Source organism: Bactrocera dorsalis, chromosome 5 (genome assembly GCF_023373825.1).
Source record: "Bactrocera dorsalis isolate Fly_Bdor chromosome 5, ASM2337382v1, whole genome shotgun sequence".
Lineage (NCBI taxonomy): Eukaryota > Metazoa > Arthropoda > Insecta > Diptera > Tephritidae > Bactrocera > Bactrocera dorsalis.
The window spans coordinates 65,742,893-65,768,542 of record NC_064307.1 but is presented as its reverse complement, the minus strand read 5'-3'; the positions used below and the strand labels follow the sequence as shown (position 1 = coordinate 65,768,542).

Sequence of the window (25,650 nt, the reverse complement as noted above, 5' to 3'; positions counted from 1 at the left end):
AAACTTTTTGATTTGTGCATGGTATCAAAGCGGCGATGCAACCGAAGTTACATATTTCTTGCTTCCACCTTATCTAGTCTAAAAATTCCAGATTTGAGTGCCTTTTCTTATAAAATTTAGTTTTAGAAATATTTTTTCTTATTAATATTGAAAGCGCATGCGTATAAGCCAGCACAAATAAAAATACAAGTATACTATATATGTATAAACAGTCGCATAATTATATAATATTGTATAGCATATGTATTGAATAACAGTTAAATAAATAATGAAGCATTCAATACAAACCTTACCTGGATACCGGAGTGTCTGTGCGATATGTGCTTGTGTCATTGACGACAGTGAGTTGCCCAATTGTTTGAGTGTCGGTGGTGAGGGCAATTGTGTCAACGTTGGCGGTGGAATTGGTGGTGGCGGTGGTGGTGGGGGTGGTTGTGGATAAAAACAAAACGGGTGCGCTGATAAATGTGCTGGAAAATAGTGATACATACGTGTATAGCTCGGTGGTGCTGCGGTGACCAAGGCAACGCGATCTGCATGTTGCATGCAAATAATTGCCGTTTTCAATGTTCCATATCCAATTATTTATTTATTTATAAGTTTTGGCATTTTTCAATTACGTAACGTTACACCAAAGCATTTGTGTTATTTTTGTTTTTGTTGTTTATTGGTTTTGTAATTTTATACACAATTTTTTTATATTTTTGGCAAACACCGGAAAAAAACATACAAATTCCAACGAAATGACACCGCCACAACAAACACCATGTTTTTTGTTTTTGTTTTTATTTTTAAAATTATTTATATTGTTTGGCAGGTTTAATTATATTTATGTTGGGTTGACGCGCGCGCCCAGTGAACCAAAGCAATTTGCGGGGTGTGGTGGTACAAAAACATATGAAAAAACAAACAAACACACAAACATAAATATTTATACACAATTTGATTGATGGGTGATTGATGTTGTTGGTGAAGGCAAATTTAGTGGATTTTTATGTACAAATGCATGTTGTTATTTTTTATTATAAAAAATGATTTTCGTTTTTGTTGTTACGTTTGTGGTGCGTGTTAACCATATGGAAGTGATACAAGTAAGATTAATCATAAATTAATTTTTTAGTCATTATTTTTTTTGGTTTTTTTTTTATTTTTTTTTAATTGTTATTTTTGTAGTTTTAATTTTTTTAAATATTTTTTAAATTTTTTTTAAGGTTATAAAAATATTTTTTTTATTTTTTATATTATTTATAGTGTTTTTTTAATTTAAAAAATTTTTTTTTGAGACAAATTTTTTTTTTTAATTTATCATAAATAATTTTTTAATCATTATTTTTTTGGTTTTTTTTATTTTTTTTTTAATTATTATTTTTTTAATTTTAATTTTTTTTAATATTTTTTTAATGTTTTAAAAATATATTTTTATTTTTTATATTATTTATAGTGTTTTTTTAATTTAAAAAAATTTTTTTTGAGACAAATTTTGATTTTTTAATTTATTTTAATTTTTTTTTGGATTATCAATTTATTTAATATTTTTTAATTTTTTTAATTGTGGGTGTGGTTGAAATTAAATTTAAATTATTTTTTTAATAATTATTTTTTTTTTATTTTTATTTTTTTTTTAGTATTATTTATAATTTTTTAAATTTTTTTGTTTATTTTTCATAATTTTTTTTATTATTTTTTTGTATTTTTTTATATTTTTTTATATTATTTATAGTTTTTTTTTATTTTTAAATGTTTTTAAGATATTTTTTTATTTGTTAATTTATTTTAATATTTTTTAATTGTTAGTTTTTTTAATATTATTTACGATTTTGTTTTAAAGTTTTTTAAATATATTTTTATTTTTTTATTTTATTTATATATTTTTTTTAATATTTTTTAATTTTTTATTTGTGATTGTGGTTGATGTTTTTATTATTATAAATGTTTGGCGTGTTTAATGGTTTGTTTTTAATTTTATTATAGTTTTTTTAATTATTTTTTTTAGTATTATTATAATTTTTTTAATTAATATTTTTTCATTTTTTATTTTTTTTTATATTATTTAAATTTTTTTCATTTGGTTTATTTTGTTTAAAGTGTTTTTAATTTGTGTTGAATCAAGTTGTGATTGTGGTTGATGTTTTTATTATTTTTATTATTATGAGTGTTTGATTTAGATATTGGCGTGTTTGGTGATTTTGTTTAATTTTTTTGTTTTTTTTTATTTTTGCATATTTTTAAATTTATAATAATATTTTTTTTTAATATATTTTTTATTTAATTTAATTTTTTTTAATTTTTGAAATATATATCAAATTTTTTAATTTATTTTTATGTTTTTTTTGTTATTAATTTTTTTTATTTAAATTTTTTTTTTTAATTTTTGAACGAAGTATACATTTTTTAAAATTTATTTTAATGTTTTTTATTTTTTAATTTAATTTTTTTTTTATTTTTTAATTAAATTTTTTTTTTATTTTTTAATTTAATTTTTTTATTTTTTTTATTTTAGAAATATTTTTAAATTTTCAAAAATTTATTTTAAAATTTTTTAAAATTTTTGTTTTGTTTTATTTTTTTTTTTAATTTTTGAAATATACATGATTTTTTTTTAATTATTTTAATATTTAAAAAAAATTTTTTTTTTATTTTAATTTTTATAATTTATTTTTTAATTTTTAAAATATTTTTTAATTTTTTTTTTTAATTTTTTATTTTTATTGCACGTATTTATGATTGCGTTCGATTTTTTTTTATTATTTTAATTATTATGCATGTTCGGTTTAATGAATAGCGTATGTTGTGTTGATTTTTCAAATTAATATTATTAATGAGTTTCCGTTTAATGATTGCAATGATTTTTTAATGAATCCAAACATTTTTTTGTCAGTTGACATATGCCAATTTAATTAAAATTACGTGATTTTATGTTTTTGTTGTTGTCGAGATGCGCATGAAACCAGTGAGCAATGGTTGTAAGGGAGTTTGGTGATGTTGGTGTTGGTATTGGTGGCAAAATGGATGGTGTGTATGAAATTATGTAAGAAAATGAGACAAAAAAATTTTGATGATAAATATACAAATGCAGTGATAAATGATTATTGATTTTATAAAGGTAATTACTTAAAAATATATGCGTAAAAAATTGCCAAACGCTGGGTAGGGAGACTCATCACAGCAGTTTTTTGAAGTGCTCTGCTATTATTTATATACGAAAGGTATGGCGTATTGCCACTGGCATTTATGCCCTGTACAGAGTAAATTAAGTTTTCTATTAAGTTTATAATACCTAAAAGGAAGTATCGGGTACACTATGAAATATGAATATATATCTACATATAAATAATCAACAAGACGAGGTAAGTTGATTTAGTAATGCCTGACTGCCTGTATATATGCGAATTAGTCCTTATTTTATGATATAATAACATGCAATTTTGCAAAAGTCTGTTTTTCTTCAAGAAGCTACTCATTTGTTAGAATCGCCGATATCGGACCACTATAGCATATAGCTGCCATATAAACTGTACGATCAAAATTAAGTTCTTGTATGGAAAGCTCTTTCATTTGAAGAGATATCTTCACGAAATTACGCATGCATTGTTCTTCTAATCAACCATATAATATACTAAGAAATTGTTAAGATCGGACTACTATAGCATATAGCTGCCATACATACTGAACGATCAGATTCAAGGCCTTGTAAGGAAAACTTTTTTGTTTGATGAGGTATCTTCACGAAATTCGGCAGGATTTATTGCACAGAGCATCGCTGCAATATCCCAAGAAATTGTTCAGATCGAACCACTATAACATATAGCTGCCATACAAACTGAACGATCAGAATTAAGTTCTTATATGGAAAAATTTTTTATTTGTCAAACAATCATTACCAAATTCGGCAGGGATTATTTTTTAAGGCAACGCTACAACACCAGTAGAAATTGTTCAGATCGAACTACTATAGCATATAGCTGCCATACAAACAGACTGTTCATAAGCAAGTTTTTCTCTGAAAAATTTTGTATTTTATCCGTAAAGGGTATTTAGCTACAGTGCAAACGAAGTAAAATTTTTTTGTTGTTGTTTTTATCTCAATATAACATGAGTTAGCACTAATCATTGACTAGCAAGCGGTAAATAGCCGAATTAATATTACTTAAGCGTACAACCGTTTCTGCTTCTTCACTTGTCAAAAGTAGGAAGCGTCGAAACTAATGCGCATTGCTTGTCTACATGTTTGCTTTTGTTGTTTGTAAATGCAAATTTAAATAATTATGAAATTATGTTGTAGAATCATAATTAATTGCGGTTTTTTTCTTATTTGCACAAACGTCTTCTTTTATCACTATTAATACAGGCTTCAAACCTGACGTTAATGCAAAGCGCTTCAGCTTTAAGTTTAAGAAGTTTTTAAGTTCGAAAAGTTTAAGGTCAAGCCTTACTTCACAACTGTCCAACATTTGACATCTACTCAAGCGCTATTGTTTGTCTAAGTTGCCACGTGCGCTTTGCGACCAACACTTATTGCCAAGTTACCACTCAAGTTCGTTGCTTAAGTCTTTTGTATGTCTAACGATGCTAAGTATACGCAAATAGCTGTGGAATTTCAAGCAGCAAAGCTCACCAGAGATTAATACGAGAACATAATTTCGCTTTAATTAAATGCTGCAGCTTAACAACCACTCAGCAGCTCACTGAACCAACTAGTGCTTTAAGTTAAGCAGCCACTTAAGCAAGGCCGCTGTTAAAACGTGTATATGTAAGCTCTGCGGGTCCGTTAGACCCACTTCAACACCCTGCAAGCGTAGTGTGTGCCCCGCGGAAAAACGCCTTCACGCTGTTATTGTAATTAGTAGCGAACGCAGTGAAATCGGCGCTAGGAAATTGGGTTAATGGTGTGGGACACACACAGGCCCACTACCACACTGACCGCTTATACGTTGTTTCAGCACGGGAAGAGTGCTGGGAGTAAGTCAAATGTTTGCTCTCGATTATAGCTAAATGCTGATCAATTAGTTATTTATTTGTTAGCGCTTAATAGAAATGAGTTTACGAGCTTGCTTGATGGAGGGAAGTGCTAACAAGGCTAGCGGCCAAACGCTTATGGAGTTTTTCGTTAAATAGAGCACGGCCGGCAAGGTTGACGAAGATTAATGTTGTGAGTGATGGCATAAAATGGCTTAAAATGGCAGTTCAATATGGAGGACATGGAAAAGTGGGTAAAAGTGTTAAAATGTGGCTAACTGGGCAACGCGGCGGCTGTTTAAGGGCCACTTTCTTTTGTTTTGCTCTGAAGATTTGTTCTTCAAGCAACTTTTTACCATGAAAATTAAGCGTATTCTAATCAGAAGATGTAGTTATTTATGAATCTATCTTCAATAAAATTTAGTCGCTTCATAATCGACAGCTTCAAAGCAGCACAACAACAGTACTCGTACACAAGTTAAACAAGCAAACATTGGCTTAATTACTAAATGAGCTTTAATATTGGCAGCAGCTGAGTAAAGAGTCTTTATCGTAACATATTTTAATCAGCGCAAGATCATTAATCTTTGTAGTTCAGATACATATGTACATTAATTATTTAAAAAAAAAAAATTATAAAAAGGTAAAAATGAAAATAAAAAAAATTATTAAAAAATTAAAACAAAAAAAAAAAAAATTAAAAATACAAAAAAAAATATTTTATAAAAAAAAAAAAATAAAAAAAATTATTAAAAAAATTAAAAATACCAAACAAAAAAAAAAAATAAAATAAAAACCTCGCAGCTTCTTCTGCACTTCCTCAATTTAAGTGTAGCGCTTAAGTAGATAGCTGCAAGTTTGTAACAAGCCGCATCGTTCGCTTAATGCTGATTTATTGTTTTATCAAATGTTTATTTGAGTCTTGTATCGTGGCGCCAACGAATTTTTCGAATTTGTGGGAAAATATTGAGGGTTTGCTCAACACGGTAGTAATTTACTGTACTTTATGCATGTGTGTTTGTATATTTCATATATAAGCGTATGATTTTTTTAAATTTTTAATTCCATATAAGGCCATTTTGTGACTTTTTATACTTAATAGCTGGCAACCTTGCCGAAAACATATTTAAATTAAATATCATTAAATACTTTACAGAAGGTAAACAGAAAGCTGTCAGTGAAGCGAAACTCTAATTATGAAAAAACTCAGACATATACAGTATATTAGGCGTCAGTTAGTCTGTATGATAGATGAGACTTTCTCTCCCATGAAGTACAACTTAACCCGGTGGTTTCGTGGTAGAGATATGAGTTGAGAAAGGTTAGGCTTAGGATTAAAGATCCGCACTCCGGCTTTCGATGCTGCCTCTTACTATAAAAATAAAGACTTCAGACTTTGTATATCTCCACAGGAAAAAGTCTAACGACTTGTCAAAGCGAGAAATTATTGATTATCATAGCGCGATAACGGTTGCCATGGACGATTACGTTCTCAACAGCATAATTTTTGAAGAAGTATGGACCGATGTGACGAGGACCACAAACTACACCAAACCGTTTTTTATTTCTGGGTGAAGTTACAGCTCTTGAATCTCTTCATGTTGCTCTTCGTCGCAAATGCGCCACTTTTGCTTATTCCCATACCCTTTGAGTCAGAAATGGGTCTCATTGTTGAACGAAATTTGGCTTGAAAACGTCGGATCTTTTTGGATCTTTTCAAGAGCCCATTCAGTCGAATATTATCCAATAATGAATGCTGGGTCTCAAGCTGGGCGATGGTGTTGCGAATAGTACGCTCCATTGCCCGATTATGTTGACTATAAGTTGGGCAAAGCGCCCGAAAAATATTCTTCACAAAACGTGAATTTTCGTATTAAATTTGTAAACGTTGTTCAGGCATAAGTATTTTCATGATAAAATGTTATATACATCAATCTGTGAGGTTTCTTAATTTGCAGATTTTTAGTGTCTAAAACATTCAGTTACATCCGAACTTGGCCATTCCTTACTTGATTTGGTAACAAATTTGCACTATTTGCAAATGCTGTGCCGGATTGAGTCTGTTCATTATGAAATCGCGCAACAAACTGTGTATATATCAAGTAACAGCTGTTCCAAAGATCAACTTCGAAAAAGTATTTCCTCATTGAAAACCACACGTATTGTGTTGGTACTAGAGAGCTGATCGATTTAGTATATTAAGGGGCAAGAAAAGCTATTCAAAAACATAGTTCAGAATGTCATTGGTTTCCTTCGAATATTTTCGAAGAAATAGGCCCCAGACCACTACACTTCATGCTGCCACTGTATAGAGCAGAAACTGTGAGACTCTTTTCCTCGAAACTAACTTTTTTATCCAAAAAATGGCACTTTTTTTTAAATCCAAGCCTACATCCCCAATTTTTAGAAATTCTCAAAACTCCTCTACTATGCACTTGATAAAAGTTTCCTTATTTAGAAAAAATTACTTTTATCGTCTTAGATAAGAAGCCAAGCTAGAAAGTTGACGGCCGCAAAAAATGACAATCAACGGGATTGTTGATATTTCCGCTATTTTTTTTTACAAAAAAATAATTTTTGTTTTGTATTTGAATAATACCTCTTAATATATGTATATGCCAAAAAATCAGATGTGATCTGTTTTTAGTCTCCCATAATAAAAGTGGAAAAATTACCTATTTTGGCGGTACTAGAGGTATCCCCTACCCTTAAATAACAAATTTATTTTACTACATTAATACTTAATCGAATTCAAATCGAGTCGAAATTCTACGGGTTGTTGTCCTTACTGTAAATTTTCCAGTGTTTAACTCTGCGGGTTGTTGTCCAGGCTGTACAATTGGTTCTGTACATCGATAAAATAGCAAACAGCTGAGAAATTTTCACTTAAAAAAAATATAAAATGAAAAGAAAAAGTAAATAAAACGGCTGATCGTTAATCGAGCCAATCGTATATCTAGTAGTCGGCTGAACGAAATGCAACACTGGTCTCTCAATTATAATATTAATGCACTAAATTAATTTGGCTGTAAGAAAAGGTTATTAGCAAAAAATAAAAAAAGAAGCTGGCAACCTTATTATGGCTTAAATTGGAAAATCTTTGCTTTCCCCGCTTTATCATATATTTTACCACATCTCTCAACTTTTTCAAATGCAAGTCTCATTGTCTCTCTACTCAATGTCTCAGTCTCTAGCTAACCACAATGAGCTCTTGGCATCTTCCCTGCTACTTAATTATTTAATAAGGCGGCAATCTATTTGGGTCACATGTGCTCATATGCAAAGCGTTTATGTAATTAAATGCAATGTGCAATGAAAATGAGTTTTTAATTTTCCGAAAACTGTTTACGCATAAACTCAACACCTCGCAGCTTAGCTCACCTCACCTTCGCCTTTACTTCACCGCACCGTCCGTAATTGTTATGACCAAATAATGACTTGAACTAATAGCGACGGCAACAGTTGCCAATTTAGGCGCCTACAGCAAGCTGTAAATACATAATTGCTTTTGTTGCAGTTGTTGTGGTTGTTTTGGTTGGCGGTGCGCAGCTATAGCCGCCGATGTCATTGTCGGCGTAGTGCCAAATGCCAAAGGCCACAGCAGTGAAATTTTGTAATTTACATTAAATTGTGTTAATGGCACATTTAGCGGCCGCTAACAACCCAACACACACATACACATATTTAAGTATAAGCATGTGCTCATATACATATACCGCGAGCGCACACATACGCTGACTTCACATATATGTACATACATCTCTACTGTTGAGACGTGCGCTGCGCCGCGTTAGCCACGCTTAAGAACGTTGCTGCTGCTGGCATTCAGTGGCGAGATTAGCAGTTGCCACACTGCCACTTTTCGCTGAAATCCGTTGTTTTTCACATTCTCGCTTTGAAGTCAGTCATTAGCACCTCTATGCGGCATGCGGCATGCAAGCGCCGTGCGCCATGCCTTCATGCACGCGCGGCACACTCACAAGCGGCACAGACAGTCACAAAACAAGAAAAATATTTGTGTGTGGCAGCTTACGTGCTGACTGGCTGTGGCGTTGTTGCCGAGTGACTACCCACCGCAAGCCGCAAACGCAATTAAGCACAGTTTTCCGCAGACATTTTCCAGCCAACACTGCATGCCACACATGCGCACATACAGGTAGAGGCACTCAGATTAGTATAAAAAAAAATTGTATGTATGCATGTGTGTGTCACTTCTATTGCGCGCTGCTAATGCCAATGCTACCGCATAGCTAAATTCTCTGGCATTTGCGCGCTTTCCATTCCATTGTGCATTTTCTTGCAGCATGCTGCGGCCTAGCGCTTGCAACGCCTGCAGCCGCGTGTTTGGCAGCTCCGTTGATTGCTGGCGTATGTGGAATTATGTGTCAGAAAATGAAAATCTAGCGCCAACGGCCTGCTGACCGCGCGACACACATACAATACACAAGCCACACACACTCTTGGTTGCCACATGTACGAAAGCGTTTAACTATACATACATACATATATACAGAAATGCATATACACACATCCTTTCATGTATAAGTGTTGTTTGTGTACATTTTTTTTTTTGTATTTGATGCGAACTAGTTTCGAGCACTCAATGCTCAATGTTGCACGCTGCTGCCTCGCCGCATTTATTTTGATTGCTTCATTCCCATTCGCGCATATGCCACAAATTGTTTGTTTGCCGTTCGCGTTCGCGTTTGTTAAATCGTTATGTCAGTGCGGAAAACCAGATTTATTATTTTGTGGGTCAAAAATGCTTATGGAATTCGTATGGGTGCAGAAAAACGTGTAATTCAATGACATAACAGCAGACTTGGACAGCAAACTTGACACATGAGCACGCACAACCAACTTTGAACGATCAAAACATGATCGAAAATAAAGTAATAAATAAAGCAAAGAAATGTAGCGAAATGAAAAGCAAAGCAAATATGCATATGTTGATTGCAATTCCGGTAAAACTCAAGCGCTGGAAAAAATAATAAAACTTAATAACGATTTGGCTTTGCTAGTGGTGCCAAGAGGCAGAGTGAAACCCACAACTTTTAGGACATTTTTACAGTTAGCAAGCTGAAATTTTGCACACATTATTTTCTCCATAAGAAGCTGCTCATATGTTGGAGCCGCCGAAATCGGATCACTATAGCATATAGCTGCCATGCAAACTGAACATTCGAAATTAAGTCTTTGTATGGAAAACTTAATTATTTGTCAAGGTATCTTCACAAAATTTGACATGGATAATTGCTTAAAGTAGCAGTACGATCTCTCAAGAAATTGATTAAATCGGACTACTATAGCATATAGCTGCCATACAAACTGAACATTCGAAATTAAGTCTTTGTATGGAAAACTTAATTATTTGACAAGGTATCTTCACAAAATTTGACATGAATAATTGCTTAAAGTAGCAGTACGATCTCTCAAGAAATTTATTAAATCGGACTACTATAGCATATAGCTGCCATACAAACTGAACATTCGAAATTAAGTCTTTGTATGGAAAACTTAATTATTTGACAAGGTATCTTCACAAAATTTGACATGAATAATTGCTTAAAGTAGCAGTACGATCTCTCAAGAAATTGATTAAATCGGACTACTATAGCATATAGCTGCCATACAAACTGAACATTCGAAATTAAGTCTTTGTATGGAAAATATTTTTATTTGACAAAGTATTTTCACGAACTTTCGCAAGAATCTTTAACCAAAGCAACGGTACAATCTCCAAAGAAATTGTTCAAATCGGACCACTATAGCATATAGCTGCCATACAAACTGAACTTTCGAAATTAAGTCTTTGTATGACAAACGTTTTTATTTGACAATGTATTTACACGAAAGTTCGCACGAATCATTATCCAAAGTAACGGTACAATCTCCGAAGAAATTGTTCAAATCGGACCACTATAGCATATAGCTGCCATACAAACTGAACCTTCGAAATTAAGTCTTTGTAGGAAAAACTTTTTTATTTGACAATGTATTTACACGAAAGTTCGCACGAATCATTATCCAAAGCAACGGCATAATCTCCGAAAAAATTTCTCAGATCGTACCACTATAGCATATAGCTGCCATACAAACTGAACGATCACAAACAAGCTCTTTTATAAATAATGTGTAAAATACTCTGCTAGCTCAGCAATTTTGAGACCTCTCTATCATACTAGTACACTCCAGAGTGCCCTAACACCTCAAGCTCTAGCGTAAGAAATTTTCACACCGCTCATAATGCTAAGTGCAGAACTCAGTAGAGTCAGCAGTTTTCCACGCCTTGTTTTTCCGCTTTTTTAAGTTTTTGTTGCAGTCGATTTAATTTTCGAATGCCATTGTTTCAAACTAAACACATAATTACTCATTCGTTTGCTGTAAGCTGTTATATATCCGTTGCATAAAATCAACAAACGTTGATCTTCCGCTTGAGTGTCGACCGTCTCTGTTCGATTCCGTCCGTCTCAGTAGTGGTCAACGGTCTTCGCGTGCGCGTGTAATTGTAGCTGTCAGTTGGAGCAGTTGTCGCTGTCTACAAAACGTCAGCAGTGACAACTAACAGCAAACACAAAAAAACAAAAACAACAGCAAACACAAAAAACAAAAACAACAGCAAACACAAAAGCAATAGCAACGACATTGCACTACAAAAGACACACGACTACAACATCATCAAGAGTCGCAGAACATCAGCAACATGACATAAAACATTTTCATGGAAATCGATGCGAAAAACCCGCTGCCAAAGCACGGCGGCGATGCGGCAGGCTGTAGCAGGAAAAGTGAGCTGCTGCACAAGCTACAAGGCCTGTCAGCAGGCAGCGGCGTGCAACTAGCATGTAACAAATCAGCTAGAACATCAAAGTCAAAGTCAACCGGACAGGTTGACCGAACGCGCTGCTGCCTTGCTTGGCCCCTGCCGCCGTCGGCGCAGTGCTGCTGTTGTCGCTAGTTTCGTCACGCTGTCCGGTGAGTGTTGTCCAGCGCGCGTTGGTCTTCCTCAGGGCAGAAATGGGCAATTTTCGACTATTGCAACTCCGGTGAGTGGGAGTTTGACAATTGAGTGGCGACCGGACGCCTTTGCAGCTATTTATGCTCTGTGTGTTTGTATTTGTGTGAAAGCAGGAAATTAACAGCCAAACAATGAGTTGCCACAGTCTCACAACAATTTGCATAGCAAAGTTTGAGTATAACAAAAACTTAACAACAACAACAACTGGTAACAATAAACTGCTTGGAAAATGGCAATTTGAAAATTGCTGCTGCTTGGAAAACAATTTGAAGTGCAATTTTGTGGCAGCAGCAAGCATGTCGGGCGCGGTTAGTTGGAGGCAAGATGAGCATGCTAGTCACAAGCGTTTGTATAGTCAGCGGAGGGACCGTTTATTTTATTTGTTTATGCCCTGCACAAGACATACGTCGATATCGGACCATTATTGCATATAGCTGCCATACAAACTGACCGATCCTACTCAAGTTCTTATATGAAAAACTTTTTTATTCGGCAAGTTATCGGCACGAGACTTGGTATAAATTATTATTCGCAAGATTGCTATAACCTCTGAAGAAATTGTTTAGATCGGACAACTACAACATATCGCTGCCATACAAACTGACCGATCCAACTCAAGTTCTTATAAGAAAAACTTTTTTTTTCGGTAAGTTATCGACAACTTCAAGAAATTTAGCACAAATGATTAAAGCAATCAACGATATAATCTGTCAAAAAATGGTTCTGATCGGTTCACTATAAGATATAGCTGCCATACAAACTGACCGATCCAACTCAAGTCCTTGTATGGAAAACTTTTTTATTTGACGATGTATCTTCACGAAATTTGATACAGATTATTACCTCCTACAGCACTTTATTCTCCACAAAAATTGTTTAGATCGGTCCACTATAACATATAGCTGCCATACAAACTGTTGGATCGAAATCAAGTCCTTGTATAGAAAACTGTTTTATTTGACGATGCATCTGCATGATATTCAGCACAAATTACTGCTCTGAGTAATGGTACAATCTCTCAGGAAATTGTTCAGATCGGTCCACTATAACATATAGCTGCCATACAAACTGATCCATCAAAATCAAGTCCTTTTATGGAAAACTTTTTTAAAAATCAAGCTAAAGATCTTTTCATACGCTTTTATGCTATAAAAATGCAACTGTGTATGGTATTATAGCTTCATTGCAGTCAATTTTCAATTATGTTGCAATTTCAAATGCTCGTTGGGCGTGGGTGGTCAAGAAAAAACGAAAAAAAAAATCAAAGGAATTTAGTGTCGAGGAATTCAAACTTATTTGCATACCACAAACGAACAACAACGCTATTGTTGCTTATATGTATATGTAAATAAAGTCAAAAATTTGTAATTGTTGCTGGGTTGTCATGTAGCAACATTGCTAATAAAGATTTTATGCAATAATACCTCATGTTAAAAACTAAATTTTCCGTCTTATAACTATTTTTCAGCTTATACTTGCTTATGACAAGACGTTGCTCAAGTCATAGTCATTGTTAGTGTGGTAAAAATAGTCTAGATTTGCCAAAAATATTCTATACTTTTCGTTTCGCCACCGCGCTGAGCAAGTGTGCCGTTCTTACAGCGCCGACGTCTCGCCCGTTTGCCACGATTCAGCTTACTTCTCAAACTTGCACCCGCGCTTACGATTTTTTCTAAAAGATTTTCGTGCTAGCCGAACTATCGCAGCTGCAGCATCAGCAACTCAGCTAATTGGCCACGCTTTAAGGTCGTTGTAGCCATCGTGTATGTTAGTTGCTGCTGTCGCGGTCGTCATTTCTCTCCATCGACGGACAACAGGAGCTGCTCCCAAAGTTAGTGCTTGCTGGCGTTTTTGCTTGCCTTTGGTCTAACAAAATAATTTAAGCGGGCATAACAACAACGAAATAATGTCATTTGCCATCAGCAGGCGCAGGCCTGAAATTCTTTTTCTGTTGCGAGTAATTGAACGTGACTAAGGTACTTTTTTTTATTTAAATTTTACTTTAATTTTTGTGGTTTGTTGCATTGCTTTTTGATACTGCATGCACAGTGGGTGAGGGCGATGATGGGGTGATCGTACAAATTTTGGCTAAAAGCTGAAGCTATAATATACTTTTCGACTATAATTAACAATTTTAAACTGCTTTGCGTATATACTCAAACGAATTTCTCATTCTACAGCCATTCCTATTCATTCGACCTTGCCTGCCAATATTTTTTCCCCACATTTTTAATATCACAACACACTTGAACCTATAAAAATAAACCCTTGAGTACGCAGAACTTATAAATAAAAACTTTAAAACCAAAATGACTACAAAAACAAATAAAAAAACATTAAAAATACTAGAGTAATCCATTGATAAATAGTTTGCGTGTGATTGTGTGAAAAACTACACTGTTTATTCAGCTGAATCAAATCAAATACGATTGTAAACCAAGCAGTTGCTGTAATAGCAGTGAATATGGCTACCCTAAAGGGTTTAAAATTAAGGAAAAAATAATTTTTTGAGACGAAAATATTTTGTGATCTACAGTTTATATAATCCCTAAAATTTGTTTAACTGATATAAAAAAAAAACTTGGCAAGTTTAGAATAGAGTAATAAGGCACAAGCAGAAGCTATAATACCCTTCACCACTGAAAAGTTTGTATGACAGCTATATGTTATAGTCGACCGATTTTAACCATTTTTTGAAAAATTGTACCGTTACTTATTATAATACTTTGCATCAAATTTCGTGAAGATACATCTTCAAATAAAAAAGTTTTCTATACAAAGACTTGATTTCGACCAATCAGCTTGTATGGCAGCTATATGTTACAGTCAACCGATTTAAACAATTTTTCGGGAAAATATACCGCTGCTTTGGAAAATAATTTGTGCCAAATGTCATGAAGATATTTTGTCAAATAAAAAAGTTTTCCTTACAAACACTGGATTCCAATCCCACAGTTTGTACGAGAGCTATATGTTACAGTGGTCCGATTTAAACCATTTCTTGAAAAATTATACCGTTACTTATAGTAATACTTCGTGCCAAATTTCGTGAAGATACCTCATCAAATAAAAAAGTTTTCTATACAAAGACTGGATTTCGTCGAATCAGTTTGTATGGCAGCTATATGTTACAGTAGGCCGATTTGAAAATTTTTTCGGGAGAATATACCGTTGCTTTGGAAAATAATTTTTACCAAATTTCATGAAGATATTTTGTCAAATAAAAATTTTTCCATACAAAAACTTTAATTCGATCGTTCAGTTTGTATGGCAGCTATATGTTATAGTGATCCAATCCAAGAAATGTATTCATATATTAAGGTGTTATCTTGTATATAGAATTTGTGCAGAATTTCATGCAGTTATCTCTTCAAATAAAAAAGTTTTCCATACAAAGATTTGATTTCGATCCACGAGTTTGTTTGGTAGCTATATGCTATAGTGATCCAATCCAAAAAATGTATTTACATATTAAACCGTTATCTTCTAAAAAGAATTTTTGCAAAATTTCATGCAGTTATCTCTTTAAATAAAAAACTTTTCCCTGCAAACACTGGATTTCGATCCTACAGTTTGTACGGCAGCTATATGTTATAGTTGTTCGATAACGATGGTACCCATAAATTGGCACTTTCCTAAGAATAAAAGCACGTGAGCAAAATTTCAGACGGATAACTCAAACACTGTGGGACTAATTCGTATAAAAGACGGTCAAACCGACGAAAATGAACAAGGCTATATTTACACAGCTCCTGCCGCTGATCATTTATATATTTATTTTTAAGGGGTTTTCTGGTTATTACAAACTGCCTGGAACACTTAATATACACTGTACAGGGTATAAAAAAAAGAACAACAATAAAATAATGAAGTAAACAGCACGCCAACACCCCGCCGGCCGCTTACTTTTGTTGACAGCTTATTTGCCTGTTATTATAATTATTTCTTATTGGGCATACCAATACACGTATGTATGTACATGCGCGCCTCAGTCTGCCTAATAAAGAAAACAAAGTGAAGAAAAACCAACTTTATCGAACTTTTCGGTTTAAACGTTGTTGTGGTGAGGCGCGCAGCCAAGCAGAAGGAGTGGTGCAGACAAAACGTGTGGTAACGTGCGATATATCTCGGTTGTGGTCTCACGTTACTCGAGAATGGCATGACAAAGTTAATTTTTATTTTTAGTTATTTATTTTTTTAATTTTTTTTGTTGTTTTTCGAATTTTTTTTTTTGTTGTTTTTTGATTTTTTTTGTTGTTTTTCGAATTTTAAACAAGTATCATATAATTGCTGTTGCTGTTGTTGTTTTCGCTTTTTTGCCGTACTTGACCGTCACTGCTGGTAATCAGCATAACAGCAGCGGAGTTCATTGCCAAGGACAATTGTATTTACTTGTTGTTTTTCTTATATTTGTTTTTTTTTTGTTTGCTTTTTCGAAGTTGCGCCGACTTTTGGTCTTCTTTACAATTTTTTTCCGCCTCATTGTTGTTTTTGGCTGCAGTTTGCGGCATAATTAGCAATGTCATCGCCGCGCTGTTGCTGGTTATTTAAAGCACATTGTTTTACTGTTGTTGTTGTAATTTTATAACTTTAAAAGTAATACCAGCAAAAGTTATTGATTCAGGTATATTTTCGGGTAGCCTTACAAACGCGTGGGATTTTTGACGTATTACTTAAGCACTGAATATTATTGAGCAGTTTGCTAATATTTACCAAAGTCACGAGACTACCTTAGACTTCCCAAAGCATGAGGGGTAAATATTTTTTGATTTCTTCTAACTTGCCATCTCTGCCTGCTTAGCCTTAATATCTAATTCCTCACTACAATAATGTCACTTTTACGCTTGCCTCAAGTCGTCTCCCTGCGTATATTATTCTACACTTTGTTGTTGACCTCAAATAAAATTCGAACAAAAAGCATAATCAGTTCGTCTCATTTCACCGTAGCGTACTCGCGTGTAGCGCAAACATATCGAATTTTATTGCAACACCGTAGCTAGCAAATCGCATCTTTATTTACTACTGCATGCCATCAATAAATGGTAATGGTAATTATTTGGAAAATACAGAGCAAATTAACCCAGTTGCGCATCGATAAGCCGACGCCTGTGCTGTGTGCCGAACGAATGGGTGGCCATTGGCGGCATAAAATTTCTCCAGCCAACGATGCGCATCGGTGCCAGCAGCGCGGTCGAGCGGCCAGCCAGCCAAACGCCACACCAATCGATGTGCGACCATACCGCCCGACGCTTGTAGTATTTATTTGCATGCGATCAATCAGTGTGCATTACAACGAGGAACATGAAAAAAAAGATATTGGCTGCACCGAAGCTATAATGCCCTTCACAGGCAGCATTTTTTATAGCTTAAAAGGGTATAAATAGATGCTTTTCTTGATTATGATCGTACAGTTTGTATGGCAGCTATATGTTATAGTAGTTCGATCTAAACAATATATTCGGAGATTGGAGCGATACTTTGGAAAATGATATGTGCCAAATTTCGTGAAGATATCTCGTCAAATAAAAAAGTTTTCCATATGAAGACTCCCTTATATTGGGTAGTCGAAAAAGTATTTTCGTATTTCAAACATCAACTTATTTTTTTTTTTTTTTATATTTATAATGACCTTTAATGAACCAAATATGTACTATTTGGATCAACCAATTTTTGCTATTTTTCCGCTAGAGACATTATTCCATCAGTGTAAAACTTGTCTGGTTTCTCAGCGAAAAACTGCGAGAAGTAATTTTCAAAGGCTTCTCTTGCAGTCAACTGTACACCATTAAGTGAATTTTGCATTAACCGAAGAAAGAGGTAAACCGATGGTGCAAGCTCAGTGCTATATGGTGGATGCGGCAAAACTTCCCAGCCAAGCTCTTCCAGTTTTAACCGAGTCATCAAAAATGTGCGTGGTCTAGCGTTGTCCTGATGGAAGACGAAGCCCTTGCTGTTGATCAGTTCTGACCGTCTTTTTTGTTTTTTTTTTTGATTGCTTGCTTCAATCTCATCAGCTCTTGACTGTAAAATGTATAATCAATCGTTCGCCTAGGCTGGAGCAGCTTATATTGGATGATTCCTTTCCTATCTCACCAAACACTTAGCATAACCTTTCGAGGCATCAATTCTGTCTTTGCGACCATTTGTTGAGCTTCACCATGCTTGAATCATAATCTTTTTCGCACATTATCGTCGTATTTGATCCACTTTTCGTCACCGGTTACCATTCGCTTCAGAAATGGTTGGATTTCATGTCGTTTCAACAAAGAATGGTAGATGTTAATTCGGTCCATTAAGTTTTTCACGGACGATTCATGTGATATCCAAACACCGAGCTTCTTGTTGTAGCCCACCTTTTTTAAATGGTTCGAAACCGTTTGTTGGTGAATGTTAAGTTCCTTAGCGATGTCATGGCTGCTTATGCGACAGTCCTGGTCAAACTTTTTCATAATTTCATCGACTCTTTCAACGATAGGTCGACCAGAGTCTCCAGTGTATCCTACCGGATCCCCAATCCCAGATGCTTACAGCGTAGTCTTGTCGGGATAAGTGCACAAAAGATGAACCATTGTTTCCTCTGTGCCTAGTTCGAGACATTTCCTGCAGTCTTCTCGATCTGTCAGCCACATAGCTATAGCATAATGGTCCGATATCGACGGATTCGTCAAATGAACAGCTCTTTAAGGAATAAGAAACGTAAGAAGAGTTTCAGATCGACATATTAAAACCTGAGCGCCTAGTATATCGCCTATATAGAGACTGAGAGACTGCTAGAGTTGGCTAAATTGACTCAGCTCGTCGTGGTGATCATTAATATATACCTTATTGGGTGTCTCACGCTTTCTTTCGTGTGTTACAAGCATCAAAGTGCACTCAATCTACGCTGTTCGGGGTATAAAAAAACGAAAAGAAAGGTATTGTAGTATCAGCTGATGGCGTTACCACCAAGCGTGGAATCACCGAGCTAGGTATAGTCCGCGTTCGGGGCGCTCGCCGGCAGCAACATGCATTTAACAACTTTATTGCCAAACACGCGAGCTGCACAGCAACCGTTGCACTCAACGCTTTGCTATTGAACGTCAGTGCTTTTGCAGCGGCAGTGTGGCCGATCGCTGAGCCAAATATACGAAATAGAAACTATCGTAGCTCACATCACATCAACATCAAAGCGAAAGAGTGGCGAAGTTGTAGTAAATAAATACTTTGAGTCAATAAATGGCAAGCGGATCACGGTTGTGTGTACAAGCCCAGCGAAGTAGCCGAGACAAGACGCAGAGAGCGCGCGGTTGTAAAAATATTTTTCCACAATTCACCACGAATATAACGGTGATTTGTGTATAGCGATTTAATTGCAGTTTAATAAGTGCTGTGATAAAGCCTAACGCTACTCAGGCTCACTAAGTTTTATGTGTGTCTTCTTTTAACTGATTTGATTGACCGATTTCAAGTGCTGCTTGTATTCGAAACACTAAACTTTATTTTGCTTTTTACGACATTCGTCTGCCATAACTTTTAACTACATGCCTAAGGGTCAGACAATAGTCTTAATTAAAGATTCATTGTCGATCGTTTATTTGTTTACTCTGCGTTCTTCATCTCCACAACAAAACAGTTATGCAAGCTCGGAACTTTGTGAGTAAAGAACTCATTTGGGTACTGGAGGAACGAGGCTAATGACGTTGCACTTATGGTTAAAGCAGAAGAAATAGCCACCGTCTAAGATATAACACAGAAGCACCTCAACTTTGTATATAACTGAGCAAATAGAGAGGCGTAGCAGTCAGACTAAGTAAAACTAAAATGGTATAAACTGGTATAAAATCCCGGAAGTCCTTCCTCCTTATTCACAGGCGCACGTCTTCTATCTGTTGATATGCTGAAATACCTTGCGCTTACAAGTATACTTGATAGAAAACTTTCATAAAGGCCAAATATTGAGTAAAGAATTAGGAAGTCGTCGGTTGCTTTATATTGCTGTAGAGGAACTGAAAGGAGACGGTGAGGATTCTCATCAGAGTTGTTGTCTTGGCTGTACGAAACCGTACTCAAGCTAATAATATTCCATAATTTATTCGTCTGGTTGAGGATGCTTGAAAAAGCTATACTACCTAAGAGCTCGAACGTGTTCAGCGAGCAGCTATCACCGGCATCTCCTGGGCACTGAGATGTAGAGCAACCTTCCCAGCAATACAACTGCGGGCGATATCCAGAAATGATATGTTTTGAATGGCATGAGGTGCAATTGTAGCTGTAGTTCGCTCTAAGGCTTAAATGTTGCTTATATGAAGGGGTCCAAACCGGATCACACTGAAATTCTCAGCTCCTTTAACTGCACTACTGAAAACTTGGTAGCAGAGGCTGATCCAGATCGCTGTTTCTCTACTCACAAGCCGACGAGAGTTATGTGTATGAGCAAAAGACGCGCAGTGAGTGAGGATTTTCGGAGATGGAGTTCTTACTAGACATTGTCCATTAGACATTCACACGGTAAAGCTAAGAATTTTATCGGATGCAAGTTGTCAAAGTTGTATGGAAGAAAGACAACTGAAAATATACAAGCACTTCCCTCTCCATTGTTCCTCATTGCATTTGAAAGACTGAGTTTAACATATCGACAGTCTTACCTTCGGCGAACCGGAAGCAGTGAGCCATGGTGGTCTTTATGATTAATTGTATAGGGGTTCTATATACCACAAAGAACCGGCGTTATAGGCTGTCTAAGTGAGATACCTATTAGGAACAACTATTTAACCTAACCGAACTTATTTAGTACAAAAAGTCGCTTGAATATGAGGCTTAGTCGTGCTTAATGCATGTTTAGCTGTTGGCTTATGCAAGTGCCCCAATCTTCTACCAACCCCCTTGAGATATGATCGGTATATCACTGACGAAACCGCCGAGAGCTAAGAAGACTTCCTTAAGGCGCTGGGACTACATGAGGTAACGATTGTGAACTGAGATCATCAACCATCTTCTACCAAACTGCTTGAAATGTTTTCAGTATGTCATTGGGACAACTGCAGAGGAATATCGAAGCTTCTTTAATACTCTATAATTGCATGAGGTCATGCTTGCTGCTGTGGTTTAGATCTAGATATTTTCTGCTATCTACATTTATCTAACGGCTAATCCAAGAGGAGGTACCTGTTTCAATAGCCTTTTCTTGTTAGATCACGCGTGAGTTGAGTCAAGCTGCCATGTTATTTTTACTCAGTATTGTTTGGCATTTCATCATGAAAAGACTTACGCCTGAACAACCTTTACAAATCATTCGACTTTACTACGACAACTCACGTTCTGTTAAGAATGTTTTTCGCGCTCGTCGCTCATCTTATGGTCAACATAATCGGCCTACTAAGGGTACAATGCGCAACACCACCAGCCATCTTGAGCGTCAGCATTCATTATTGAATAATATTCGGCCGAATAGATCACGTGTCAGTATTAAAATTAATATTATATTATGTAACAATAATCTTTGTGAGCCTCATACACTTCAAAAATCATTAGGTTATTATGGGCCAACTTGGCTTAAAACCCTTTACAAAATTTGGTTGCAGTCAGAAATCACAATGCGATAAAAACCGTGTGTAATATAAACAAAGTGCCGTTAGATGGCTGTTCAGTGCACACAAACGCATTTGAACGCGAATGAGCAGCTCAAAGCAAATACATACAAACTGCAGCGGCAGCCAAGATACACCACTTGAATCCCCCGCGCACACACACTTCCGTTATGACAGCATAAACGCCGCATATGGCAACGTCAAAACTCTGCATATGGCGAACGTCATATTATGATTGGCAAGCGTCTAAGTCGTCAAATCGAGCCTGTGAATATAAACATTGTTAATCCGTGGCCGCTGCGCTTAATTAGACAATGGCATAAATGTCGAAGTTGTTTATTTAGCGCTAAATATTGTTGTTGTTGTTGCTGCCGCTGGCGTTGGCATCGGTATTGCAACAGCAATTGCAATTGTCTGCAAACGTTTAGGTAACAAGCCGGCAGCCGCGACCGGTTCACGACAGCTATTAGCTGCTGGCGGCAAAGCCGGGAAGGCGGGCAGGCGGGTAGGCGCGAAGCCGCGAAGACACCCAACCAACCGGTTGTAATGATTGGCGATCGCACACATGTGCCGGCCAAAGCTGGCAACTGCAACATGTGTGCCAGCAGTGCCAATGACTGACTGACGGGATGCGCCAATATTGCGGCGCTGCGAACGGCACTGCGCGGCCAACTGCACTAAACGACAGCGATATCCTCTTCCTCATCAACAGCAAACGATATCAACGAGAATTTTTCGCAAGCTGACACACACGCGCATGACCAAATGCTGCAAGAAACTTGCAAGTTGCATGCAACCGTGCCGCGCCACACCTCCGAAGCCCGTGTTGTTTGTGGCCTCCAAAGCCATGCTTTGAATTCAATTTATCAATTGGCAATCATAAATTAATAAATCAAGTTTAAACACCGACATGCAACCGCCGCATAGCAAAAATACTACAGCAACAACAAGTTGTTGATTTAATTTATTTTCAGTTTGGCGCTGCGCTGCCGGTCGCCGATCGCCAACTGCCGTTTTATTTCGTCATTCAATGCGTTTGTTCATTCATTAATTTCTTTCCACCTACCGGACCGATGAGCGCATCGACCACTTACTGGTTACGCGATAGCGCTTCGTTGCTGCGCATGCGCGCATGACATTGTCGCCGTCTGGCTGCGCAGACGTTTGCCGGCGCATCAGCGCACGGCCGAACCACTTTGTGCACCGCAAACGCAGCTGTAAATGGGCGACAGAGCGTCAGTGGCCAGCGCGGTCGCTGACAGCCGGTGTAACCTGTTCGCCTGAGTGCCACGTTTGCGGCTCAGCGCTGCCAACATTGGCTGTCTGGCCGCCGCTATGCGCGCCAATCACCGCTATTGGCCGCGTTTTCAATTTCATTTTGTGAATTTTTCCCGCTGCCTCTTTGTAGGTGCGTATGTGTTTAGGCTGCGGTTTTGTTGCCTTTGTTGTTTTTGTTGCTGTCGATGTGCGCTAGTGCAAGTATTAAGTTTCCTGCCACTTAGTTGCTGCAGCTTCAATACAGTTTCACACACACACACATGTGTCTGCTTTTATAGCTTGAGGTTTGTGGTAGCAACGCACAACCGGCTCAAGCATAACAACAACAAATTTTAACGTATTGGCAGCACGTGTGCTGCTTACTGTCAGTGCCCGGCTCATATGTAACCGTATAGCTGTATGTGGAGTTGGGTGTGTTGCGGCCTTTCAGCTGCGGTGATTAAGATTTTTCTTGCTTAATTTGATTGATACGTGATATTGAGGGATTTCTTGCAGCGGCTTCGGTTATTTATAGCGAATTTGATACTTTTACAAAGTGAGTTATTTTAATTGGCACAGAGTTTCACAGTTGCTAGTCTATTAAGCGGGTACATATGTACCTGAGAGTTCGCTTCTGGCGGTCATGAGCGTTATTGGTTGAGACCAAGATTTGAAGGTCGGCATAAGGCACAACTAAAAAGACGAAAATAGCGAACACTGACTGCGAAATATTGACAAATATTATTGATTGGATATATAAGCTCTAGCAGGCGGGCAGAACTGTAATCTTTCGTACAAAGTCCAGTGTGTTAATCGTGGGTACCTCCTGACAACAGTCTGACAGCCTGGCAGTGTGGAATGAACACACTAATCACCTTGGTAGTGTTTGAGATCCATCTAAAACCTCTGCGGTACTTTGGGTTCGGCACCCGGTTGCAATTCAACTCTGCATTCATGCATTCAAAAGACAAAATTTCAATTCTTCCCGCATTCGAGTTTGAACCACAAACACCACGATACTCCCCGAGATGCCAGTTCGCATGAGCAAGAGCTCCTGCTCCTCTTGGTACCAGAATTAAGTCTCTGGTCGGACCTTGTAGCTGAAACTACTGACAGTTGAGCCTCCATACTGCTCTGTACTGATAACCAAAGGTTGGACCCTTCGCCGCCTAAATATTTAACGCGCAAACGGCCTCAAATGTTCGGCATTTCGACTAGTGAAGATCACACTGCAAACATCTAAACGTCCTTCAGTCCTGCTAACCCGCCAATCACTCGGATACCTAATGTTCAAATACATCGGGCATTCTGCAATTGCATGCACACAATTCTCGATCTCCGTCCCACACAAACAATCCGATATAACAGATAGATGCCTCTGCTACAAATATGCATTCAGAGTTCCATTGTCCGTGAGCAGAAAACCCAGACTCAGACAGAATCTAAACTCTGGGTGAACCTCAATAAACCTAATGTCCCGGATGTACTCGTAAGCCACCTACAACTGACCTTATCATATGCCAAGGACATATTTGTTGACATTTTCGCTGATAACATTCTGAACATAACAACATGCGTCCTCTATACTGCGTCCTTTCCCCGCGTTAGCTCCTGAAGCCGTTCCACAATAACTCAAACTTTGTCAGTACCCCGCTGTTAACAATATATCTCTCCACTAACCTTCCCCATAGCTCTGATCCACACGTAAAGAAACTGCTGCTTTTTCCCCTTAACGGCTTCTATCGACCTACAACTCTCTCGCAGATACGTGGACAAAGAAACAACAGCCAGATTTTTGTTCGGCGATTCTTTGATACAAAAGATGCAGTATATGGTCGAAATATACGAGGATTTCCGAATGTTGGAACACATGTACATTTAGAAACCCAGTTTCTCTCAGTCCGATAGCAACTTTTGCGGCCATACACCTTCCGGTGATATCTGTAGGCACTATGTGCCATAATTTTCATGTAGCTTAGTGCAACAGAAATGCTGATGAGCGCCTCACCATTGCTCGGAATTACTTCAGGAATGTTTGCAAAACTCGTTGAACTCTCTTAATGTGCCTTGCCAGTGTGGTTTCCTCTATTGTCCAGCAATACACAACGACCTCATAGAACATAACGGGCTTGGGTATGTTGTTGGGGTTGCAGAGGATCACTTTCGGTGAGAGTACGCAACTTTTGCCAATAGCTGCTCTGCAGCAGTATAAGGCAGTTGAAGATTTTTTGGCACTAACCTTGATATTAGGCTTTCCTGAAAACTTTCTATCTAAGACGGACCATAAATATAGCATCGTATCTCAGGTTGCAGTCAGTTGTTTCCTAACTCCGGCAGTGCTGTTTTCAGGATCTTGCATTTCCCAGAAAATTATACGATACCAGTTTTATTTGGTTTAAGGGTGAAGCCACTTGCAGCTCCACAATTAATTACGACGCTGAGATACTCTGCCTTAAGCTTATACGTAGTACTCTAGAACTTTCGTTTGACCACGAGTGCTGGATCATCTGCACGGGGAGACAATCAGCAGAGATTAGCCTCAATTTTTTTCAGCCGGTCGTTGGCGACCAAGTTCCATAGCAAGACCCTTTGAACCTTTGAACTTAAAAGAGTTTTTGATAGTGGATTACTGATATCTTTACTCATGAGTGCTAGTTCATCTGCATAGGGAGACAGGCGGCAGCCACGATCCTCAAGTTCTTTTCGGCCGGTCGTTGGCGACCAAGTTCCATAGCAAAACCCCTAAAACTTAAAGGTAGTTTTGAGATAACTTCACTCATCTAAACAAATATTCGTGACTTTTCGATAATAATGACATCAGTCAATCTCACAAGTCAGTCTCAATCGATTGCA

At 36.8% G+C, this 25,650-nt stretch overlaps 1 protein-coding gene across 4 annotated transcripts in view; it reads right to left on the bottom strand.

The window, feature by feature from the left end:
• The window catches only part of LOC105225957 (uncharacterized), a 51,944-nt gene that overhangs the window by 4,772 nt on the left and 21,522 nt on the right, over positions 1-25,650 (bottom strand). Inside the window, exon 2 of one of the 4 annotated variants that reach the window (XM_049457665.1) lies at positions 289-533. The exons of 1 other annotated variant lie outside the window; for it this stretch is intronic. In XM_049457665.1, coding sequence (XP_049313622.1) covers positions 289-533 — 245 coding nt within the window. The remainder of the gene's footprint in view (positions 1-288; positions 534-25,650) is intronic. 2 more of the 4 variants (XM_049457664.1, XM_049457666.1) reach the window with 2 other exon arrangements.